The sequence below is a fragment of the Bombyx mandarina genome, chromosome 23 (genome assembly GCF_030267445.1).
Source record: "Bombyx mandarina strain Sakado chromosome 23, ASM3026744v2".
NCBI lineage: Eukaryota > Metazoa > Arthropoda > Insecta > Lepidoptera > Bombycidae > Bombyx > Bombyx mandarina.
The window spans coordinates 15631946-15650897 of NC_143229.1; the positions used below are offsets into that span (position 1 = coordinate 15631946).

Sequence of the window (18952 nt, forward strand, 5' to 3'; positions counted from 1 at the left end):
ACTAGATTTTAATAATGCGTATTAAAAAAAAAATTCAACACTGTTTGAAAAATAGGATCTACATGAATGTTCTTGAATAATGAGTCGTTTCTATTGTTTAATAAGCAATAATTCAAGGGCATCATTTAAATATTTTAATATGAAAATTAATGAATGGTGATTCGTTTTTTCGATCGAAATAAACTGTTATGTTATAACTGTAATATTTATTGTGTATAATATCCAATTTATGCCTTTAAATATGGTAATAAAATATTTGGGAAGTTTACTCGAAAAAACTCAAGTAATTTACTCAAATGAGTAAAACAAAGAATAGAAGTATTTAAGATCAATGGCCAATCTATATTTCAGAAATAATAAATACAAGATTACACTTTAACAGCTTTAATTGGCACGATTCGTTATTACGATTCATAATGTATTAATGAATCAAATGCATAGAAGATTTTGAAACAGCAATGCATTCGTTCCATTCCATGTTTATATAAATGTTTTTGTGCAAAATAATTTAAATTTATTTCAAAATGTAAGAAAAGTCAATATATTTTTTTATGTTTGAGAGATTACTGGTGGCTCGGAGGCCTTTCCAGTTTTCCAGGGCAGATGGGTGAAGTCACAGAAATATATCAAGATCTTGATATTATTTCTGTGGGTGAAGTCGATTTAAACACACCTTTCAAGAACCAAATCAGAGATTGACAGTTTATCAGAAAAAATGTTTGTTGTATGGCCATTAAAATTTATAACCGTTTTACCTGATATTTTCAAGGATAAAAGGAATCAACAATTCAAAAACGTGTAAAGATTTTTTTAAGGAATTGTTATTATATTGGTGAATTTTTAACTGATAATATTAAATGCAATTGATTAGATCTATTATTTTATGATTATGAATGTAATTAAATCCATAATAATTATAATTTATGAATGTTATATTATAAATTGACATGTTAGTCATTTAAATTTATATTCATTTTATATTTGCACACTTTTTATTCAAGTAAGTACATGTTGGAATGTTAAAATATTATAATACCGTTATGTATGTTCCATGTCTCTGGCAAATCATTTAGGTATAGGTGACATAAGACTTACCATAGATTGGGGGGAATAGGGACTAGGGGTAGAATAGGGACATATCGGGGTTGTTTTTGTGAGATTTAAATTTGTTGAATTGAAAAGAACATTTATTTAGTGTTTAAGAATATTAAAGTCTAATTTAGTCATAAGAGTTTTGTAATTGATTAAAGATATTGAAAGTAATTACCTAAAGGTAACAACTAAACAGTGCCAGCCCTATCGAAAAACTATTGTCCCCATACGTGACCCTATTCACCCCAAAGCCGAGGTGAATCGGGTCGGTATTATTTACAATGAACTATATATAATAATGCATCGTATATGAAAATTTAAACCTTCGGAACCATTTTATTGCTGAATCTACTGTACTTAATACGTAAAACAAATACACATCAAATAATAATAAAACAAACATTCTATTTATCAATATTTATTTATGTATTTAATGTTTTATTTTAGATTCCTCCCCGTTGATATCTGAATGAATCTGAAAACAAAACAAAAGTTAAATTTGTGATTCGTTCTGTAATGTTATTATTCTCTACGTGCACGTGTCGGAGTCTCGGGACGCGACGCTCACCGACTTCAACACGTGCCGATACCGTGACGAGAGGCGCACGTGTCGAGGAGCGATTTCCCAGAATCAAAAGGGTAAAATTACGATTAGAAAAATGCTTTTTCTTTCTAAATTCCATTTTTTTAATGCTTAGATGGGTGGACGAGCTCACAGCCCACCTGGTGTTAAGTGGTTACCGGACACCATAGACATCTACAATGTAAATACGCAACCCACCTTGAGATGTGAGTTCATAAGTCTCGGTTTAGTTACAACGGCTGCTCCACCCTTCAAACCGAAACGCATTACTGTTTCACGGTAGAACTAGGCAGGTACCTACCCGTGCAGACTCACAAGAGGTCCTACCAGCAGTAATTACGCAAATTATAACTTTGCGGGTTTGATTTTTATTACACGACGTTATTCCTTTATCGTGGAAGTCAATCGTGAAGATTTCTATAGTACGTATTTCATTAGAAAAATTGGTACCCGCCTGCGGGATTCGAACACCGGTGCATCGCTATCTACGAATGCACCGGACGTCTTATCCTTTTAGTCTAAGATCCGACTGCAGGATTAGTGCGCTCATCGGTTATTTGCTAAAAACCAAACTTTTATGTATATTTATAATTTGGAGAATATATATCTACCAAGTTGCCTATCAAAATTTGGCCGCTAGTATTTTTAATTAAATTATTTTTAATTGCTTTTTGGGAAAAAAAATCGTTCGCTTGTTTTTTAAATAAAATATCGTCTACATCACGGCAATTTACATAATGATTTTAAAAAATCACGGTTGCCATTGCGCACCTGGCCGCACCTCTTCGCAGCCAGGTGTAAACAGGTATGATTTCGATACTTTTTTACGTTCATAACGGATATTTATTAATTATATATCAAATTGAAGCTAATTTTTTTCTATTAATTATCATATATGGTTGCCTAATTAAATCTGGCCGCAAATAAGGGTTGCTGGCTGTTAAAGATGATAAATATTTAAGGTAGAGTGAAAGAGAGTTAACGCGTGTTAAGTATGTGTGCGTGTGCCTACGCATACGGGGTATTTCAACAAATATAGGACAGTGTGTTAACAGCAGGCAAGTGTTTCACTCGTGTATTCCTCGTATCTAACAGTGGCGACGAAATACGAACCTACCCCGTTTTGTACAAATTAACAAAAAATGTCCGATGCAATGTTCGGATTATTATCCAGTTTTGACCACAATCTGCAGTCATGGGAAACTTACAAATGCAGAATTTCTCAGTGGTTCGTAGCTAACGACATTAGCAGAACAAGTGATCCTGCAGGGATAAAAAGACGTCATACGGGGTATGTCTTCATATGGAACATCGGTCAACGTCTTCGGCACCGCGAGGTCCGCCGCTAACTTGTACGTGGCGTCCGTGAGTGCGCTCAGCAATATCGCTCGTCTTTTTATCCCTGCAGGATCACTTGTTCTGCTAATGTCGTTAGCTACGAACCACTGAGAAATTCTGCATTTGTAAGTTTCCCATGACTGCAGATTGTGGTCAAAACTGGATAATACTCCGACTATTGGACGATCATTTTACTCCCAAGCGTTGTGGTTTCGGCGAACGTTATAAATTTTACGTGGCGGTACAACAAGAAGACGAGACCTACCCTCAATGGGCGGCCAGGTTGCGCGGTCTGACCGGGCATTGTGGGTTTGCCAACGTGGAGGAAGCTCTCAGAGACCGATTCGTTATGGGGATGTTACCAGGACCTGAACGAGAAAAGTTATTTGCACAGGATCTAACGGCCCTATCGCTGGCTAAGGCGGTTGAAATGGCAGAAAGCGTGCGCAGCGCGCGAGTTGGAGCAACCACTGCAGCAGTACAGGTCGCAACACACGATCAGCTGTTCAAGATGACGCAATCGACGGCGGCAGTCCGGTCGGGGGCGCTTCGGCTGATGGATGGCGGCAATAAAGTGCAGTGTCAAGTGTGCGGTTATCGTAATCATGATACGTCTCAGTGTCGGTTCGCTAAATTAAAATGCAAAAAGTGCAATGTCACGGGGCACCTACGTAGGATGTGCAAAAAAATTAATTACTTGGAGGCAAATGTGGTGGATGACGGCGATGACGATGGTGAATGTTTTAATATTAGGTCTGTTAAAGGGGAAGCCATGACAGAGACGGTGACGATTTCGGGGGTCGAATTAAAATTCGAAATAGATAGCGGGTCGGCCGTTACTGCGATTTCTGAACAGACATACAGAAAATATTTTAACAATGTACCATTGTCTAGAACAAAAAAACGATTATTTTCATATACGGGTAATAGTATTATTTGTTTAGAGTAGTTATGTACATATTATATCTAAGCTAAGGGGAATAATGTTAAGTATGTGTGCGTGTGCCTACGCATACGGGGTATTTCAACAAATATAGGAGAGTGTGTTAACAGCAGGCAAGTGTTTCACTCGTGTATTCCTCGTATCTAACAACGCGTAACATCATTTGTCAGACGAGGATAGCGATTGCCGGCTGTGCGACGGTTTTGCGTTGAATGTTAGTGTTCTCAACCACCGGGAAGTAACAGAGAGTTAATAAATATTCATTGCTTTTTTCGTTACACAAAAAACACGACTTCATCTTTATCAATTTTATTTTACGTTAATTAATTTAATAATTTTTAGATGCACAAATAAAACAACAATGTAAATATAAAACGTTTATTACGAACTCCAAAACAGCGTGGTTTTTATGTTAGAATAAAAATGCCGCATCTGTTCAGTTGAGGACACTAACATTCGACGCATGCGCGCAATAGCTTAAAACCGTCGCACAGCCGGCAATCGCTATCCTCGTCTGACAAATGATGTTACGCGTTAACTCTCTTTCACTCTACCTTAAATATTTATCATCTTTAACAGCCAGCAACCCTTATTTGCGGCCAGATTTAATTAGGCAACCGTATATGATAATTAATAGAAAAAAATTAACTTCAATTTGATATATAATTAATAAATATACGTTATGAACGTAAAAAAGTATCGAAATCATACCCGTTTACACCTGGCTGCGAAGAGGTGCGGCCAGGTGCGCAATGGCAACCGTGATTTTTTAAAATCATTATGTAAATTGCCGTGATGTAGACGATATTTTATTTAAAAAACAAGTGAACGAATTTTTTTCCCAAAAAGCAATTAAAAATAATTTAATTAAAAATACTAGCGGCCAAATTTTGATAGGCAACTTGGTAGATATATATTCTCCTAATTATAAATATACATAAAAATTTGGTTTTTAGCAAATAACCGATGAGCGCACTAATCCTGCAGTCGGATCTCGTACTATTTCGGCCACGACACGAAAAGGGCAGGAGAGTGATGATACCTTCAAGCGATGATGAGGTCGGGCTGCACGGTAGCCAGCAGGTCGGCGGCCGCGGAGACCGCCTCCCGCCACGCGTCCACCCGCGCCGCTGTCAGCACGGCGCCCGCCCCGGCCAGCGCGCGCGGCCGCACCCATTGCACCGTCGCGCACGACCGCACCTGCAACAGTGAGGTAACAACACTGGTAACGATGCTGGTAGCAACACTAGTAACAACGCTGGTAACAACACTGGTAACAACGCTGGTAACAACAATGGTAACAACGCTGGTAACAACCTTGATGACAACACTCATAACAATGCTAGTAACAACGGTGGTGACAACACCAGTAACACACTGGTAACAATGCTTGTACTGGTGGCAGGACGGTTTGCGAGTCTGCGCAGATGTGTAACATATCATATCAGATGAAATGCAAGCTTGTCCCTTTATAAAACACATGTCGTTTCAATCTACTTTGTCTGCGCTTTATAAACTAACTGGGAGATTATACATATTTCACTATTGGCCTCATATGACGTCATGCCCCATGCCTAATGTTTAGTCAATACGGCAGCTTCTAAGCAAGATACCAAATTACCAGAATCTTCTCATGTAATAATGTATTTAATGTTGGCATTATGTCAATCATATATTATAATGATTTCAGAATCAAATATTGGTATTCCCACCAATAATTTAGATGTTAAAAAAGGTAATTGAAACCATAAATAATGAATGGCTCTTAGTTCAATTATAGAGAAAAACATCTCATCTAAACTAAAAATTATTTGAATATTTCTCAAACGCTTGATTGCCAGGTCTAGGACGACTAATATCTATGACAAAGGTTTTGACTAACTCGGTAACACAATTGTTAGTGCTCCTGGTTGCTGGGCCGAAGGTTGTGGGTTTGATTACTATATCAGATAACTGACTCTGTGAGGTACATGTTTGTTCGCTCTGTGTCTGAGTTGGGAAATATGTATATATGTTTATTAATACAAGTATGACTCCATGATACAAACTGAATCACATTCACATGGTCATTGAAGAGCTATCCATTATTAATATTTAACAAATAATTGGCATTATTAAACTAACCTGATCTATATGTCCTCTAATTAACTTTTCAGCCAAAGCCTTCATGATGAGGAGTTCGACTTCGTCGAGGGGTATTCTGGCCTCACGGGCTATCTCCTCGAACGACAGCTTCCTCTGAGATGAGGATTTATTGAAGGCCATCTGTAAGAGGCAAGATTCAGATTTACTAATATCAAGCTGTTCATAGGGATGTTACATTAATACTATTTCCCGGTAACTATAATTTTTTTAATAGTATTAAAAAATCTCCAAGTTAATACAATGGTTTACAAAATAAAAAGTGAATGAATGATATGTCATTGAAATTAAAAATGATTAACATCTCATTTTTCTCTAGCTCATGCATCACTGATGGTGATGTCATCATGAACAATAACATGTCATTATTTGTTATGCTATTCCATTTACAGACATGGCTTTTCTTTTATATCGTTAAATGAATGATAGTAACTATGGAACCTTAATCGTTTAAAATTCAAGATAATACAAAAAAATGCATCTTAGATGAATTAAAATGATTCTATTTTTATCATATTAAAGTGCATTATGTTACCATGAGACTATAATTATATCCAAAATCCCTTTCGCTAAAATGAGACTCCAAGTCAGGGTCAGTTTTCTACAAAACCTCCTCGAGATTTGAATCCGTATAATGTGGTGCATGGGGAATAAACACCAAAATGTTGCCGTCATACTGGCATACCTCCATTAAGCACAGAATTGCAATTTTCTGTCTCAGTTGCCTGTCTGCTTTGTGTAATTCGTCGCAGTTGGATTTAGCCCGGATCCTCTCGAAGGCACCAACGTCTCCAACCGATACAGCTTTGACCAGTTCACAGGCCCATTCATTGGGCGTGCCCCTCAGAGAGTGAAGAATTGGGTGAGCCAACTGAAATTTTCGTTTAAATTTTTTTATTGATTTTGTCACCTAGTAATGTAAGCACAATGGTCAAAAATATCTCAATATTTTGTTTTTAATTTTCATGTAAACATAAATAAGCTCTCCCTAATTTTGCCACAATTTTGAGGGGATGTCGGATTTGAGTGTAACACCTATGTCAGATATGCACTGTTAGATTAAGTTGGAAAAAGATGGTGCAGTCAACTTTTCTTTTGTATTACTCAACTTACCCAGTGGTGGTAATCAATATGAAATTACGCAATGTGATTGCCACCACCTTGACTTTGGGACATGAAATTCCAATTTGTATAAGGGGTTGCTATCCCACTCGTCACAGAGCGTGACTACATTGTCATAGGAAGTACAGCAAGTCCTATACTCAAATAATATTTAAAAACTGCTTTATAAGTGTTCTTACCAATTCTCCCAAATCATATACGTCCGGAGCCAGCACTCCAGAGAGAGCTAGTCTGAAGGCGATATCAGCACGTTCCGTGGCAGGTAGGGCCTCACCCCCGTCGGCGCAGCCAACGTACCGAAGCGCTGCGCGGTAGTAACGGCCAGTTGGACCACGGACTCTAAAATGAAATTGATATTAAAACCATTTTTTTTATTGCTTAGATGGGTGAACAAGCTCACAGCCCACCTGGTGTGAAGTGGTTACTGAAGCCCATGGATATCTACGACGTAAATGCACCAGCTACTTTGAGATATAAGTTCTAATGTCTCAGTATAGTTACAACGGCTGCCCCACCCTTCGAGCCGAAACGTATTACTGCTTCACAGCAAAAATAGGCAGGGTGGTGGTATCTACCCGCACGGACTCACAAGAGGTCCTACCACCATTAAAACTCACAAGAGGTCCTACCACCAGTACACAAAAATTTCACAATTTTTTGGGTCGCCAGCTGAAATAGGCAACAACAGGGGGATTGAATGCATATACCACAATATCTCAGAATTGAACCAATTAATTTTGTAATCAGTTCAACAAGGTTAACAGAACAGAAACTCATTAAAAATTTAGTTTTTACCTGTAATATTCCGAGGCTAACTTATAGAATCGTCCGTGAACTGGAGTCACACCGTCAGCATCTTCGAGTGTACTTTCTAAATGTTCAATTATTTTCTCAGCTGCATCATAATCATTCAGCTGTTCAATATATATTTGTCCTTGTAGCACCTTGGAATTAAGAAATATTTAGTATTTTGACACAGGTTCTGCTCTGTACAAGAATAGTGAGTTGCAGGTTCATCATCCGGCTGGGTCGATCTCCTGTTAGATGTTATGACTCACCTTACAAAGAGCCAGTGCTTCATCATTCATTTTAACTTTCGTTTCCACCTTCTCAAGGAATGTGACAGCATCTCTCTTGTTGACATACTGTTCCACAATATGAGCAATGATCTCAACCAATGATAGGGGATTTATTCTGAAACCCATTTGAATATTATGTTACTTTAATCACCGCAGACATTTTAAAAAGTATATAATTAAACAAGAATGTTAAACTGCATGGTAGACAATGGGGATATTGAAACGTTAATTATCAATCTTGAATGTTACTGCCATATTACAATATATCTAAATAAAATCAAAATGATTATATAAATGTATTTGTATATGGGCTCAAGTGTGTATATCTTAGTGTTATATTTTGTTGCCTTTTTGTAAACCTTCTCTATTCTCTTTCTACTCATCTGTGATATCGATTGTGGAAACTTAGTTTTTGTTTACTTATTTTTCATATATTATATGTCGGTTTGTGTTTCACACATCCCAAATAAATAATCTGAATTTACTACATAATTTAGAAAATTTATATCTTGAAAAATTTGCGTGGTATCATTCACAAATGAGTATGTACAATAATGTCTGTAATGTTAATTCTTACAGAGATTCTTAGTTTACAAATAAAGAATATTGTGCTCTAAATATTACAGTACTATACATTCATTTAATGGATATATACATAGATTTTCAGATATTTTAAGCTTGAGGTTTATATGCTTCTTTGTATCCCAGAAAATATCATTTTCTTTAATTTACGTTTAAAGCCGGTGACGTGAATTAAATATTTGATTTCAATTTAATTTTTGTTAGTGGTGACTATATGAAAATATAAAAAAGAGGTTAATAATTAATCATGGTATGTTTTAGAAATGAAGAAAACGTAGTTTTGGCGTTGTCTTCTTTGCAAAAAGTCAGTAATTGTTTTCGTAAACAGTGCAGCCTTTCTTTGACATTATTTATCAGACGATCCTACTAAATAAAAAATATATATGTAATGACTTGCAGAAGGGAACATACTTGCTTTCGAAGGTGGTCAAAAAGTTATTGTACAACTGTATGAGGTTGTCTCCCCTCTGCAGGGCCGGATTCTTGACGAATTCTTGCAATTTTAAAGTCAGTTGGTGCCATAGTCTGGACGAAAAACAAAGAAAGTTGTTTTCATATGAATAGATATCTTCAGTATTTTAACCAAGAAATTCGTTCGAACTTACTTTTTATTGTAAAGTTCCTCTAATTTCGCCCAGTCCGCAGCTAAAGCAGGCTCGCTAGCTTGCTTTTTAGTTAAAAAATCACTAACATCGATAACTGCAAACTTAACAGTCGCCATGTTTTCGGAACTCTGAAATTTTGAATTTGTAATGGAGTGAAGTTGTCCTTTAATCTGTGAAGTTTCTCTGTTGTCAACTTGACACTGACAAGCACTTCGTTATTGTTTTTGTCGATCTTGCAAGCAAATTCATTATAAACTATACAATCGAGTGTTTTGTTCAAAATCATCCAAATTTATTGTTAGAAAAAAGTTTTATGGAACTAATAAAAAACTGTTGGCAAATTAATTAGATTCAATGTACTTCTCGGGATTGACGCAAAAAGCAACGCGCATTCGATTTGAGACCATTTTTTAAACTTGAACATTTATACAAATACTAAATTTAAATTAAATTAAAAAATGTGAGCCGTCACGGGACGCCTGGCAGTTGTGAAACATCGACATTATTTTTTAAAAGTAATATGCAGAAAAGAACAGATTGTAATAGGAACTAAATATGTCATAATGATAAAATAAAATATTACGAAAAAATAATTTGTTTTCAAGTAAAACAGAGAGAATCGTACAGTCGATTGCGCATGGCGACGCGTCGCTACACCGTACACACTACTGCATATAGACTGTATATATATACCATAATGTAGCGTGGCGATGCGTCGCCACGCCAGAAGTCGGTTTTACGTGCGGCTATAGATGTTTCACATCAAAAACATTAATTGTAATTTACTGGTGGTAGGACCTCTTGTGAGTCCGCGCGGGTAGGTACCACCGCCCTGCCTACTATTTCTACCGTGAAGCAGTTATGCGTTTCGTTTTGAAGGGCGTGGCAGACGTTGTACTATAAAACCAAGACTTAGAATTCAAGTCTCAAGGTCAGTGGTGGTATTCACGTTGCTGATGTCTATGGGCTCCAGTGAGCGCTTAACACCAGGTGGGCCGTGGGCTAGTCTACCCAACTGAGCAAAAAAATAAAATTGTAATTAAATAAAGGTAGTTCTTGTCTGACGATCCAAGAGGAAGATTACATTAGTACGCCACAGTGATATAGAGTGAATACTAGGTCGTAATAGGTATAAGTGAGTACGGCATGATATCTTAGGGTGTGGAAATTCGGTTTCAAATATGGTGGGTAGAGCTAAGGAGAACCGTCTCATGAGGGAGGAAGCTTGAAAAAGTGTCTCACTTTTAGCACTAAACAACAGTTCAAAAATTCTCTAGAATGGCGTTAGCATAGGCACAGGATATGATATGAATTGAGCAATTAGTTATAATTGAAGTAGATAGTTATGCTGAGAATTTAATACATTTAATGTCTAGAGTGACAGTTACTGACAGAGTAATATACAAAATCTCACATGTTCAGGTAGTCCAAACTAATTTCGAAATGATAACCTAAAACTATTGCTATGGTAAAACGTGGAGAAATCGATTGCATTTTCTTATCATCTTTAAATAAAATACTTATTGTGATTTTGTAGTGCTTACAGTTCTTTCATCCTTTTTTATTTCTCTATCTTATTCTAATAAATTTCAGCGCCTTTTTTTAAATTTACCCGGTTGCTACTGTAGCGCCACCCTTATTTAGCAGATTTTAACGGACACTTTTTACACACAGAGACGGTTCTTCTTACCTCTACCCTCCATAGTTTCAGAGAACAGTTTTCATATTTGTCATTATCAGCTTATAGATGTGTACTGCCGGATACTGGCTCTGCAAGGTTCGGTATAACGATAGGTCCTTGCTGAAGCTGCATCTAGTGCAGTCCTCGTAAGGACGACCGGTCCGACGCTGCTGCATCCAGAACATTTCTACGACCTTCAATAGGTCACCAGTCCTTACGGGAGCCCTACCGTCGCCACGTTTTCCGATACGCGGCCGTCAATCGACAAATGTTTGGTCCGAGCGACCATTATACTAGCCTCAAATATATTAAGTGTATAATCTATGATACTAGCAATGCAATGCTTACCACTTCAACCTTGTAATACTTTGGGCTATCTCAATTACCGTGCGAATCTTCTTATTGCTTACTCGATTCTTATGACTCTTTGGGTGACTTTCAGGCTTTTAATGAGACCCATTATGAGCGACGTCTCCCTACCAGTGTTATATTAGAACGTTACTAGACTTTATACAAGCACTAGATTAATTAAACGCTTGTTCTTCAGATATAAATTTTTCACGACTCATAAAATAATCATATATTTTGTTGAATTCATTTATATTTTCAGAATAGCAGTGAGAGATCAAGGCATATTAAATCACGGATGCGCTTCGGATTTGAGATCCGTTTGCTATTTGGCACGATAGATCGGATTTTGAAACGACATCTACCGATCGGGTATATAAGTTAATAGTTGTTAATATTGACCAATAGATGGCACTTACTTGAAATTTCAATAATTTTCCAATACAATAAAACTTTTAATGAAGATTCGAATTAGCTATCTACTGAAAGTATCTTTTCTATTTGCAAAGATGATATTATATCTCAGTGTGGATGGCGACGTTATCTTTGTTTTATTTACTCTGATAATCATAAGAACGTGTGCCTTTTCATCCATTAAAGTAAAGCAAATTTAATTTTTCTAAGCTACGTATAAATGCCATTTCTATAAAAATTTATATTGTAATTTGTAGAACGTACTCTTTGTGGATTTTAAATAAAACAATTGTATTTTCTTTGCTTCTGTTTATTTTTATTAAAGAAGATTAATTACATATGAGAAGTTTTAAAAAACAAATTGACACTAACTACACATAATATTTGAACAAGCTAGGTACAGAAATATATATTTTACTTAATGATTTCTTCATAAAAACCGCGTTTAAATTTTACAATTACAATTTTTAATTCATTGGAAAACTAGCGAATTCCATATTTATACAGAGCTTTTAACCTCATCACTCAAATTATAGTTAATTCTAAAAACTTAACCCTTAGCTTAATTCAAAACAATCTTCTGTTACAGCTTATCTTACCTAGCAAAAAAATACGTAAAACATAGGTAATCAAATAGTGTTCTAAGTTCAAATCTGACAAGAAAAAATAAAAACACGCATACTTTTTAGAATAATTTCCCGCCACAAAGATGGCGCCTAAAATAACGATCCTTAAAACTAATTTATCGCGGGGTGAAAGGCTATTTGGTTTAAGCGACATTTCGCTTAACACGAGACATTTAACTTTGTAATTAAGTAAAGGTCCGTTATATTTGATATCAGCATCAACAGTTCGATGTTTCTAATTGAACTTCAATTATAGCCCATTCAAACACACCTGAAGAAGTTTTTTGTTATGATATTTTTTTTTAAACTTTACGTGGTTCTAATTTTTTTTTCTGTAAATATTCAAGTGTTTCTTAAACCATATAACCTTTCATCTGTCGATATAATTTAGTGGTCTTGTGAGGAATGTTTCCCGCGTCGTCCATATATCTTCCTGGCGGAGTCCGTTGTTATTCCGTCAGCTCGGAAAGTTAGCAGGCTATACAGTCGCACCTATGTGTTGTATTTCCGTACTATACAACCTACTACCTCAACAAGCCGACGGCAGTACCATGGTCGCCACAACGACTGCTGGATCCTTGATGACTGCTTCCCCCGGCGGATTTGGTCAGCATTACCGATTTGAGGATACGTACATATTTTTATACTGTAACTTCTTTAGGCGCGTTGACATTTATTTATTTAGCTGCACCAACAAAGTGATCATCAATACCATAGACCTATTACTTCAGTGATCAATACAAAACATTGACAAATTGACAATAAGTACATGCATGACAGATTTCACCTCAATTACAGATGCAATCGACAATATTTATGAAACATCAAATCCATATTATTACTTAGTCACTAAGTAACAAAATATTCAATATCTAATAAAGATTAAAATTTAACTCGCGACAGATTCGTTACGGCTAGAGAGTAAAGATACAATTTAGGAGGAGCGAGAGTGAGAAAATAGACAGAGCGTCCCGCGAACCACTCGACCGTGAAGAGAGGGAAAGGACAAAGCGAGCTAGGTCGTTTCTCATATACACACCATTCCCTATTACAAGAGAAATTTGATTTGGGGATGAAAATTGAAGAAAACCACAATACTACAGATCGCAAAAGAAGTTTCACTTCTTTCACGTACACCAAATTGCACGCGCACCAATTTTTTATTTACACATATCATTCTCCCAGTCACGTGGGGTCAGCTCAACATGTTTTCTCCTTCCATACTCCTCTACCATATACCATTTCTTCGCTCACTCCTCTCTTACACATATCGTCTTTCACGCAATCCATCCATTTCTTCTTAGGTGGTAGACCTTCCACTATATCCTTCCACATTCATAGTTAACACTCTCTTACCGACCTCATTTTCATTTCGTTTCATCGCATGTACATAAAAAACTGGTATGGAGTTTTTTATGTACATATACCACAAAAAAAATCATAGTTTATAATCGCTGTCCGAATGACTTACAAATTAAATAAACACATTAACCGGCCTGGTCTTCGATAAACAATAGTAACGGTTTGGTAAAAAAAGCAACAATTTTTTCATCAAATGAAAACCATTTGAAAATTGATTGCGTGTTACGTGATACGTAGAGAGAAGATGCATGTGACTAGGAGATGTATGGAAACGGTAGTGCAAGGTAGAGGGGGAAGAGGTTGATCGAAGAAGACATGGATGGAGTGTGTTAATAACGATACGAGAGAGAGAGGAGTGAGTGTTGAGATGACGGCTGATAGAAGAGAATGGAAGAGAAAAATTAGCTGTGCCGACCCCACTTATTGGGATAAGGTGGAGAAAGATAAAATTAAACATTCATTTAAATTAATTTTAAAGAAATAAAATTAAAGCCTTTTGTTTTGGGAGCTTACTGTGAAATTTGTATACGTCGTTTGAGCTGGTCTACAACATGTAGTGTCATGGCTACCCCACCCTTAAAATCGGAAAGCGTTAGTGTTAGAAATAGGCGTGGCGGTGTCATACCCGATCCTGTGGACCGAATGGTGAACAGTCGACGTCGCCCTAAATACGTCATCACGGATCCTCCCGATCCATTAACGGTGCTTTTAGGTACCTCAAGCACCGGTCACCGTCCTCGCCGAACCCGTCGCTTGCGACGAAGGGCTCGACGAGCAAATTAACCCACAGACACAGCCTACTGAGTTTCTCGCCGGATCTTCTCAGTGGGTCGCGTCTAAGGCGCCGGAATATCTAGTAGACTCTGGGAAAGACGAATCCGAACGACACTAAGGATGAATATATTTATAAGATAACTGAAGAAAGACAAACATACATTACAAACAAAAGAGGACATAATTAGGTACCTCAGTGCGCCGCGTAGGGCACCGGTGACCTACACAGCAGTCAAAGAGTTAAGTGATATAACAATCTATATATTAATACGTGGTAGCAAAAACTTTGTTACCCGTTTTTACGAAAATTGCGCGGACGGAGGAGTATGAAACACACTTATAGAGAATATAGAGAAGGAGTGCAGAATGTTAATATATTTTTAAATTATGCATAAAAAATTAAAAGAAAAAAAAAACGCTACGCACACTACCATGTATTTGACATAACATATTTATATATATATATATATATATATGTCAAGAGTGACACGACTGAGAAGAAGAAGAAGAATTTATATATATACTCTGTGTTTAATGTGAAACTTTTGTTATTGTTTAAAGTCTGTGGTCAAATTGAGAATAGATTAACCTAATATTGTTTGTTTTTAATATTATTTGTCTATAGTGTAGTCTTGGCGAAATCTGTGATTATAAAAGTAAAATAGTCTTTGACTATAAAACCATAATAATGCTCAAGTTTATAATTTCAATTAATTATAGTCGAATTTCGACTACTGCGGGACGACTAGTTCTAATAAATATGTCGCGTGAATAAGTAATAAGTAAGTGAAGGTGACAACGACAATGACAACTCTGTCAAGTCAAGATGTCCCGTCTCCTAATGAAACAAGTCAAACACTAAACACTACTAGCTTATTGCTTAAGAAAATATATCGAGGGGTGAAAAGATATTTGGATTAAGCGATGTTTTTGCTACTTTACAGGAGAGCCATTTAAAGTTTAAAATTTGGAAAAAAAAAACTATTTCTTCATATATTTGAACGGAGTAAACTTAATTGAAGTTCGAATAATCGGACCTTTAATTACAAAGGTAAATGCCGCGTGTTAAACAAATGTCGCTTAAGCCTTTCAACCTTCGATTATATCATAACAATATAGCGTATCAAAATAAAAACGGTATTATTAAAACTAAAATAAACAAAAAATGAAAAACTTAAAATAACAAACAAAAATAATTAAACAATAAAATAAAATAAAAACTCAAAATAACGTAACGAAGAAAGAGCGAGCGATGTCGGGCCACTAAAACTGCGCCCGCGTATCACCAAACTTGTGTGGGGACGTCAAAGCGAACAATCGCCACGCAACTCAACTCTTCAAGCGCGAACTAAACAGATACGCGATCCTTCGCAATATTATGATGACGTCACAAGACACGCCAGCACAGACGTTATCGATGACGTCAACAAAATACGTCATTGATGACGCGTATTCGTTTGCCGGAAACTTCTAGAATCGATATTGTTGCCATTGAATAGTCGTTATCGTTACGCGCGATTGGACGGAGTCCCCAACGACAATAGCGCACAAGTTCGGATCTACGGGTTCCAGTTAAAGAGGCTTAATGCTAGACAACTTGGAGTTTCGGTTTCATGACGGCGTGGAGGCAAGCGATTGGCGATTTATAAACATTCACTATAGATTTAAAATGTTTTACCGCTGAATCGATGATTGTATGCGACCCAAGAGGCTCGGTGCTAGCATTTCCACGCGTTTGCTTACTAAAAACAATATTCGTTAGTGTTTTGTTATATTATTGGATGGTGCGAAGACCGTCAGTGTAAAACCTTTGGCTATTAAAATTTTTTGATGTTCATTTGTATTATAATATTTTTTACTAACAAACACCTAACAATTCGACAAGCAAATTAGTAATTTTGTATGTAATACTATGGTAATTGAATGAAAAATACTGTAATGAAATATACAGGGTGCTACAAAACTACCCGTAAAGCCGAAAGGAGGTTAAGCGGGGTCTTATAACGAGTCCATACAAAATATTTCAGAAACGAAGTAACGCAGTATAACAACCCAAAAAAAAATATATTATTATTTTCACTAATTTGAATGACTGAAAAAGTCTCAGTATACGACCACTATTTATTTTACTGAGATTATATTTCATCTCATATCATCTCATCTCATTTCATTTCATCCCGGTTGATTCATGTCTCAAATTAATTCTCATTTCATTTCACTCCTTATTATAATTTTTCATAAAAATAAGAATATAAGTTAAAATAAGACATGACTGGTCTTAGTTACCAGTTCATAAAATCCCTTAAAAAAAGCGTAAATTACGCAGAATGTACTTACATTCGCCTATACATTTCTACCTAATTCGCGGAACGACAAAAATAGGTACCTACGTAGGCCTTTCTGTTAAATAATCTGGTTCCCTGACATGAGAGCTTACCAGGGTTGACAAAATATCTGGCTTTAATAATTAATTATATTTTATACAAGGTATTTTGTAGCACCTGGTATAATGAAATATACTATACTATATATGTAAATGAAATTTCCGTGTGAAATCAAAGTTTAACACAGAAATTGATATACTTATTTTTATTATTCGAATAAATACGTAAAGCACAATTATTTATTCGTTTATAGTAATGTGCTAAAAAATAATTATTCACATTAATCGCCAAGCTCCACGCTCCCCCGTCGTGAGACCGAAACTCAAAAAAAAAAACAACAAAATCAATAATAAAAAATAATAAAATTCAAACAAAAATAACATATTATATAAATAGCGCAATTAAACCAAACAAAAATTATAGTAAAAATAATGAAATACAAAATTAAGGCTTCTACGCATTTATTTAGCTGTAAAGAAGCAAAAATTGTGTGGAGAATGTTTGTCTAGCGGGAAAACTATGTAAAATGACGACCAGCGTGAGGTCTTAGTATGCTCAAAGTAACCTTGAGGTCTTTGTCTCAATTGTAATTACGCAATTTACAATCTTCGCGGTTTTGTTTCTTATTTATACGATAATATTATTCCTTCACCGTGGAAGTCAATCGTGAACATTTATTAAGTACGTATTCCATTAGAAAAATTGGTACCCGCCTTCGGGATTCGAACACAGACCCTTTTGCATCGCTCAATACGAATTCACAGGACGTCTTATCCTTTAGGCCACCTTCATGTTACTACCACCTATAGAAATAACACTTTAAATAATAAAACCCAATTTTCGTGTTAAATAAACAACATATTAAATGCTTAGTTAATTCTTGGATAGGATATGAGCATTATGAGCTAATACGAGCAGACGTTCCTACAAACCTGCTGTTCCAAATCGGTAACCGTACTCGTCGAACTGGCAATTGATCGGTTAGTTGAAGAGTTGAGTTGCCACAGCACAATCGAAGCCTTTGTCTCTCCAGGTTATTAACGAAATCCCTCTAGTGATGTCTATGGGTTACCCTTCAAACCAAGGTGGGGGGGTGGACGTGAAATGAGAAGAAGAGAAACGCTCGTATCTTCTGATTAAGAGCCAATTTTTTTGCTATTGCCATTGTAGATAGGCGAGCATCCCGCATAATGGTGATTGGTTACCGTCGTTCGTAACGTCGGCAATGTCAGGGGCACTGTCAAGTCGCTACCTACCAGTGAGTATTCTCCTCGAGCCTCGTTTGAAAAAGGACACGTCATAGCGCTAAGGAAACACCATGGAGGGGAGCTCATTCCAAAGTCGGATGGTACGTGGCAAAAAAGATCTCTGGAAACGCACTGTGGATGAACGTGGTGGTTCTAAATAGTAGGGGTGAACTCTGCTCCGCAAGCCTTTGGTTGAACAAAGACATGTCATAGCATATTAACATCATTACATCTAAAATCCGCCGAAAACTGCCACAGAGGGTTTTGGGGTCCTGAAGAAGACCTGAAAATATACAGAACAGCTAAACCAAACCCGGCATCTAGTGGCGAGATGCGTGCTTACTGCGAAGGTGTTGGTTTGCTTCACAGCTGATCCTGATGAGTTTGGTATCCTGGAACGAGAAATTATCACGTTTTTAATCTGTATATATTTCTGCCGTGAAGCAGTAATGCGTTTCGGTTTGAAGGGTGGGGCAGCCGTTGTAATTATACTGAGACCTTAGAACTCACATCTCAAGGTACGTTGCGGAATTTGCGTTGCAGATGTCTATGGGCTCCGATAACCACTTAACACCAGGTGGGCTGTGAGCTAGTCCACCCATCTAAGCAATACAACAATTGAAATGATTT

At 36.6% G+C, this 18952-nt stretch overlaps 2 protein-coding genes across 2 annotated transcripts; one reads left to right on the plus strand and one right to left on the minus strand.

Moving 5' to 3' along the window:
* Window positions 1-1494: 1494 nt before the first annotated feature.
* Window positions 1495-9693, minus strand: Rpn9 (regulatory particle non-ATPase 9). Its single transcript, XM_028179124.2, has 9 exons — window positions 9487-9693; window positions 9293-9406; window positions 8279-8414; window positions 8016-8164; window positions 7400-7559; window positions 6784-6969; window positions 6081-6221; window positions 4999-5156; window positions 1495-1567 (listed from the first exon to the last, which is right to left on the minus strand). The coding sequence occupies exons 1-8, from the start codon at window positions 9600-9602 to the stop codon at window positions 5001-5003; spliced, it is 1158 nt and encodes a 385-aa protein (XP_028034925.1). The 5' UTR covers window positions 9603-9693; the 3' UTR covers window positions 1495-1567; window positions 4999-5000.
* On the plus strand, window positions 3150-4209 carry LOC149500220 (uncharacterized). The gene is made up of 2 exons (XM_089737665.1): window positions 3150-3612; window positions 4127-4209. The coding sequence occupies exons 1-2, from the start codon at window positions 3150-3152 to the stop codon at window positions 4207-4209; spliced, it is 546 nt and encodes a 181-aa protein (XP_089593791.1).
* Window positions 9694-18952: the final 9259 nt, after the last annotated feature.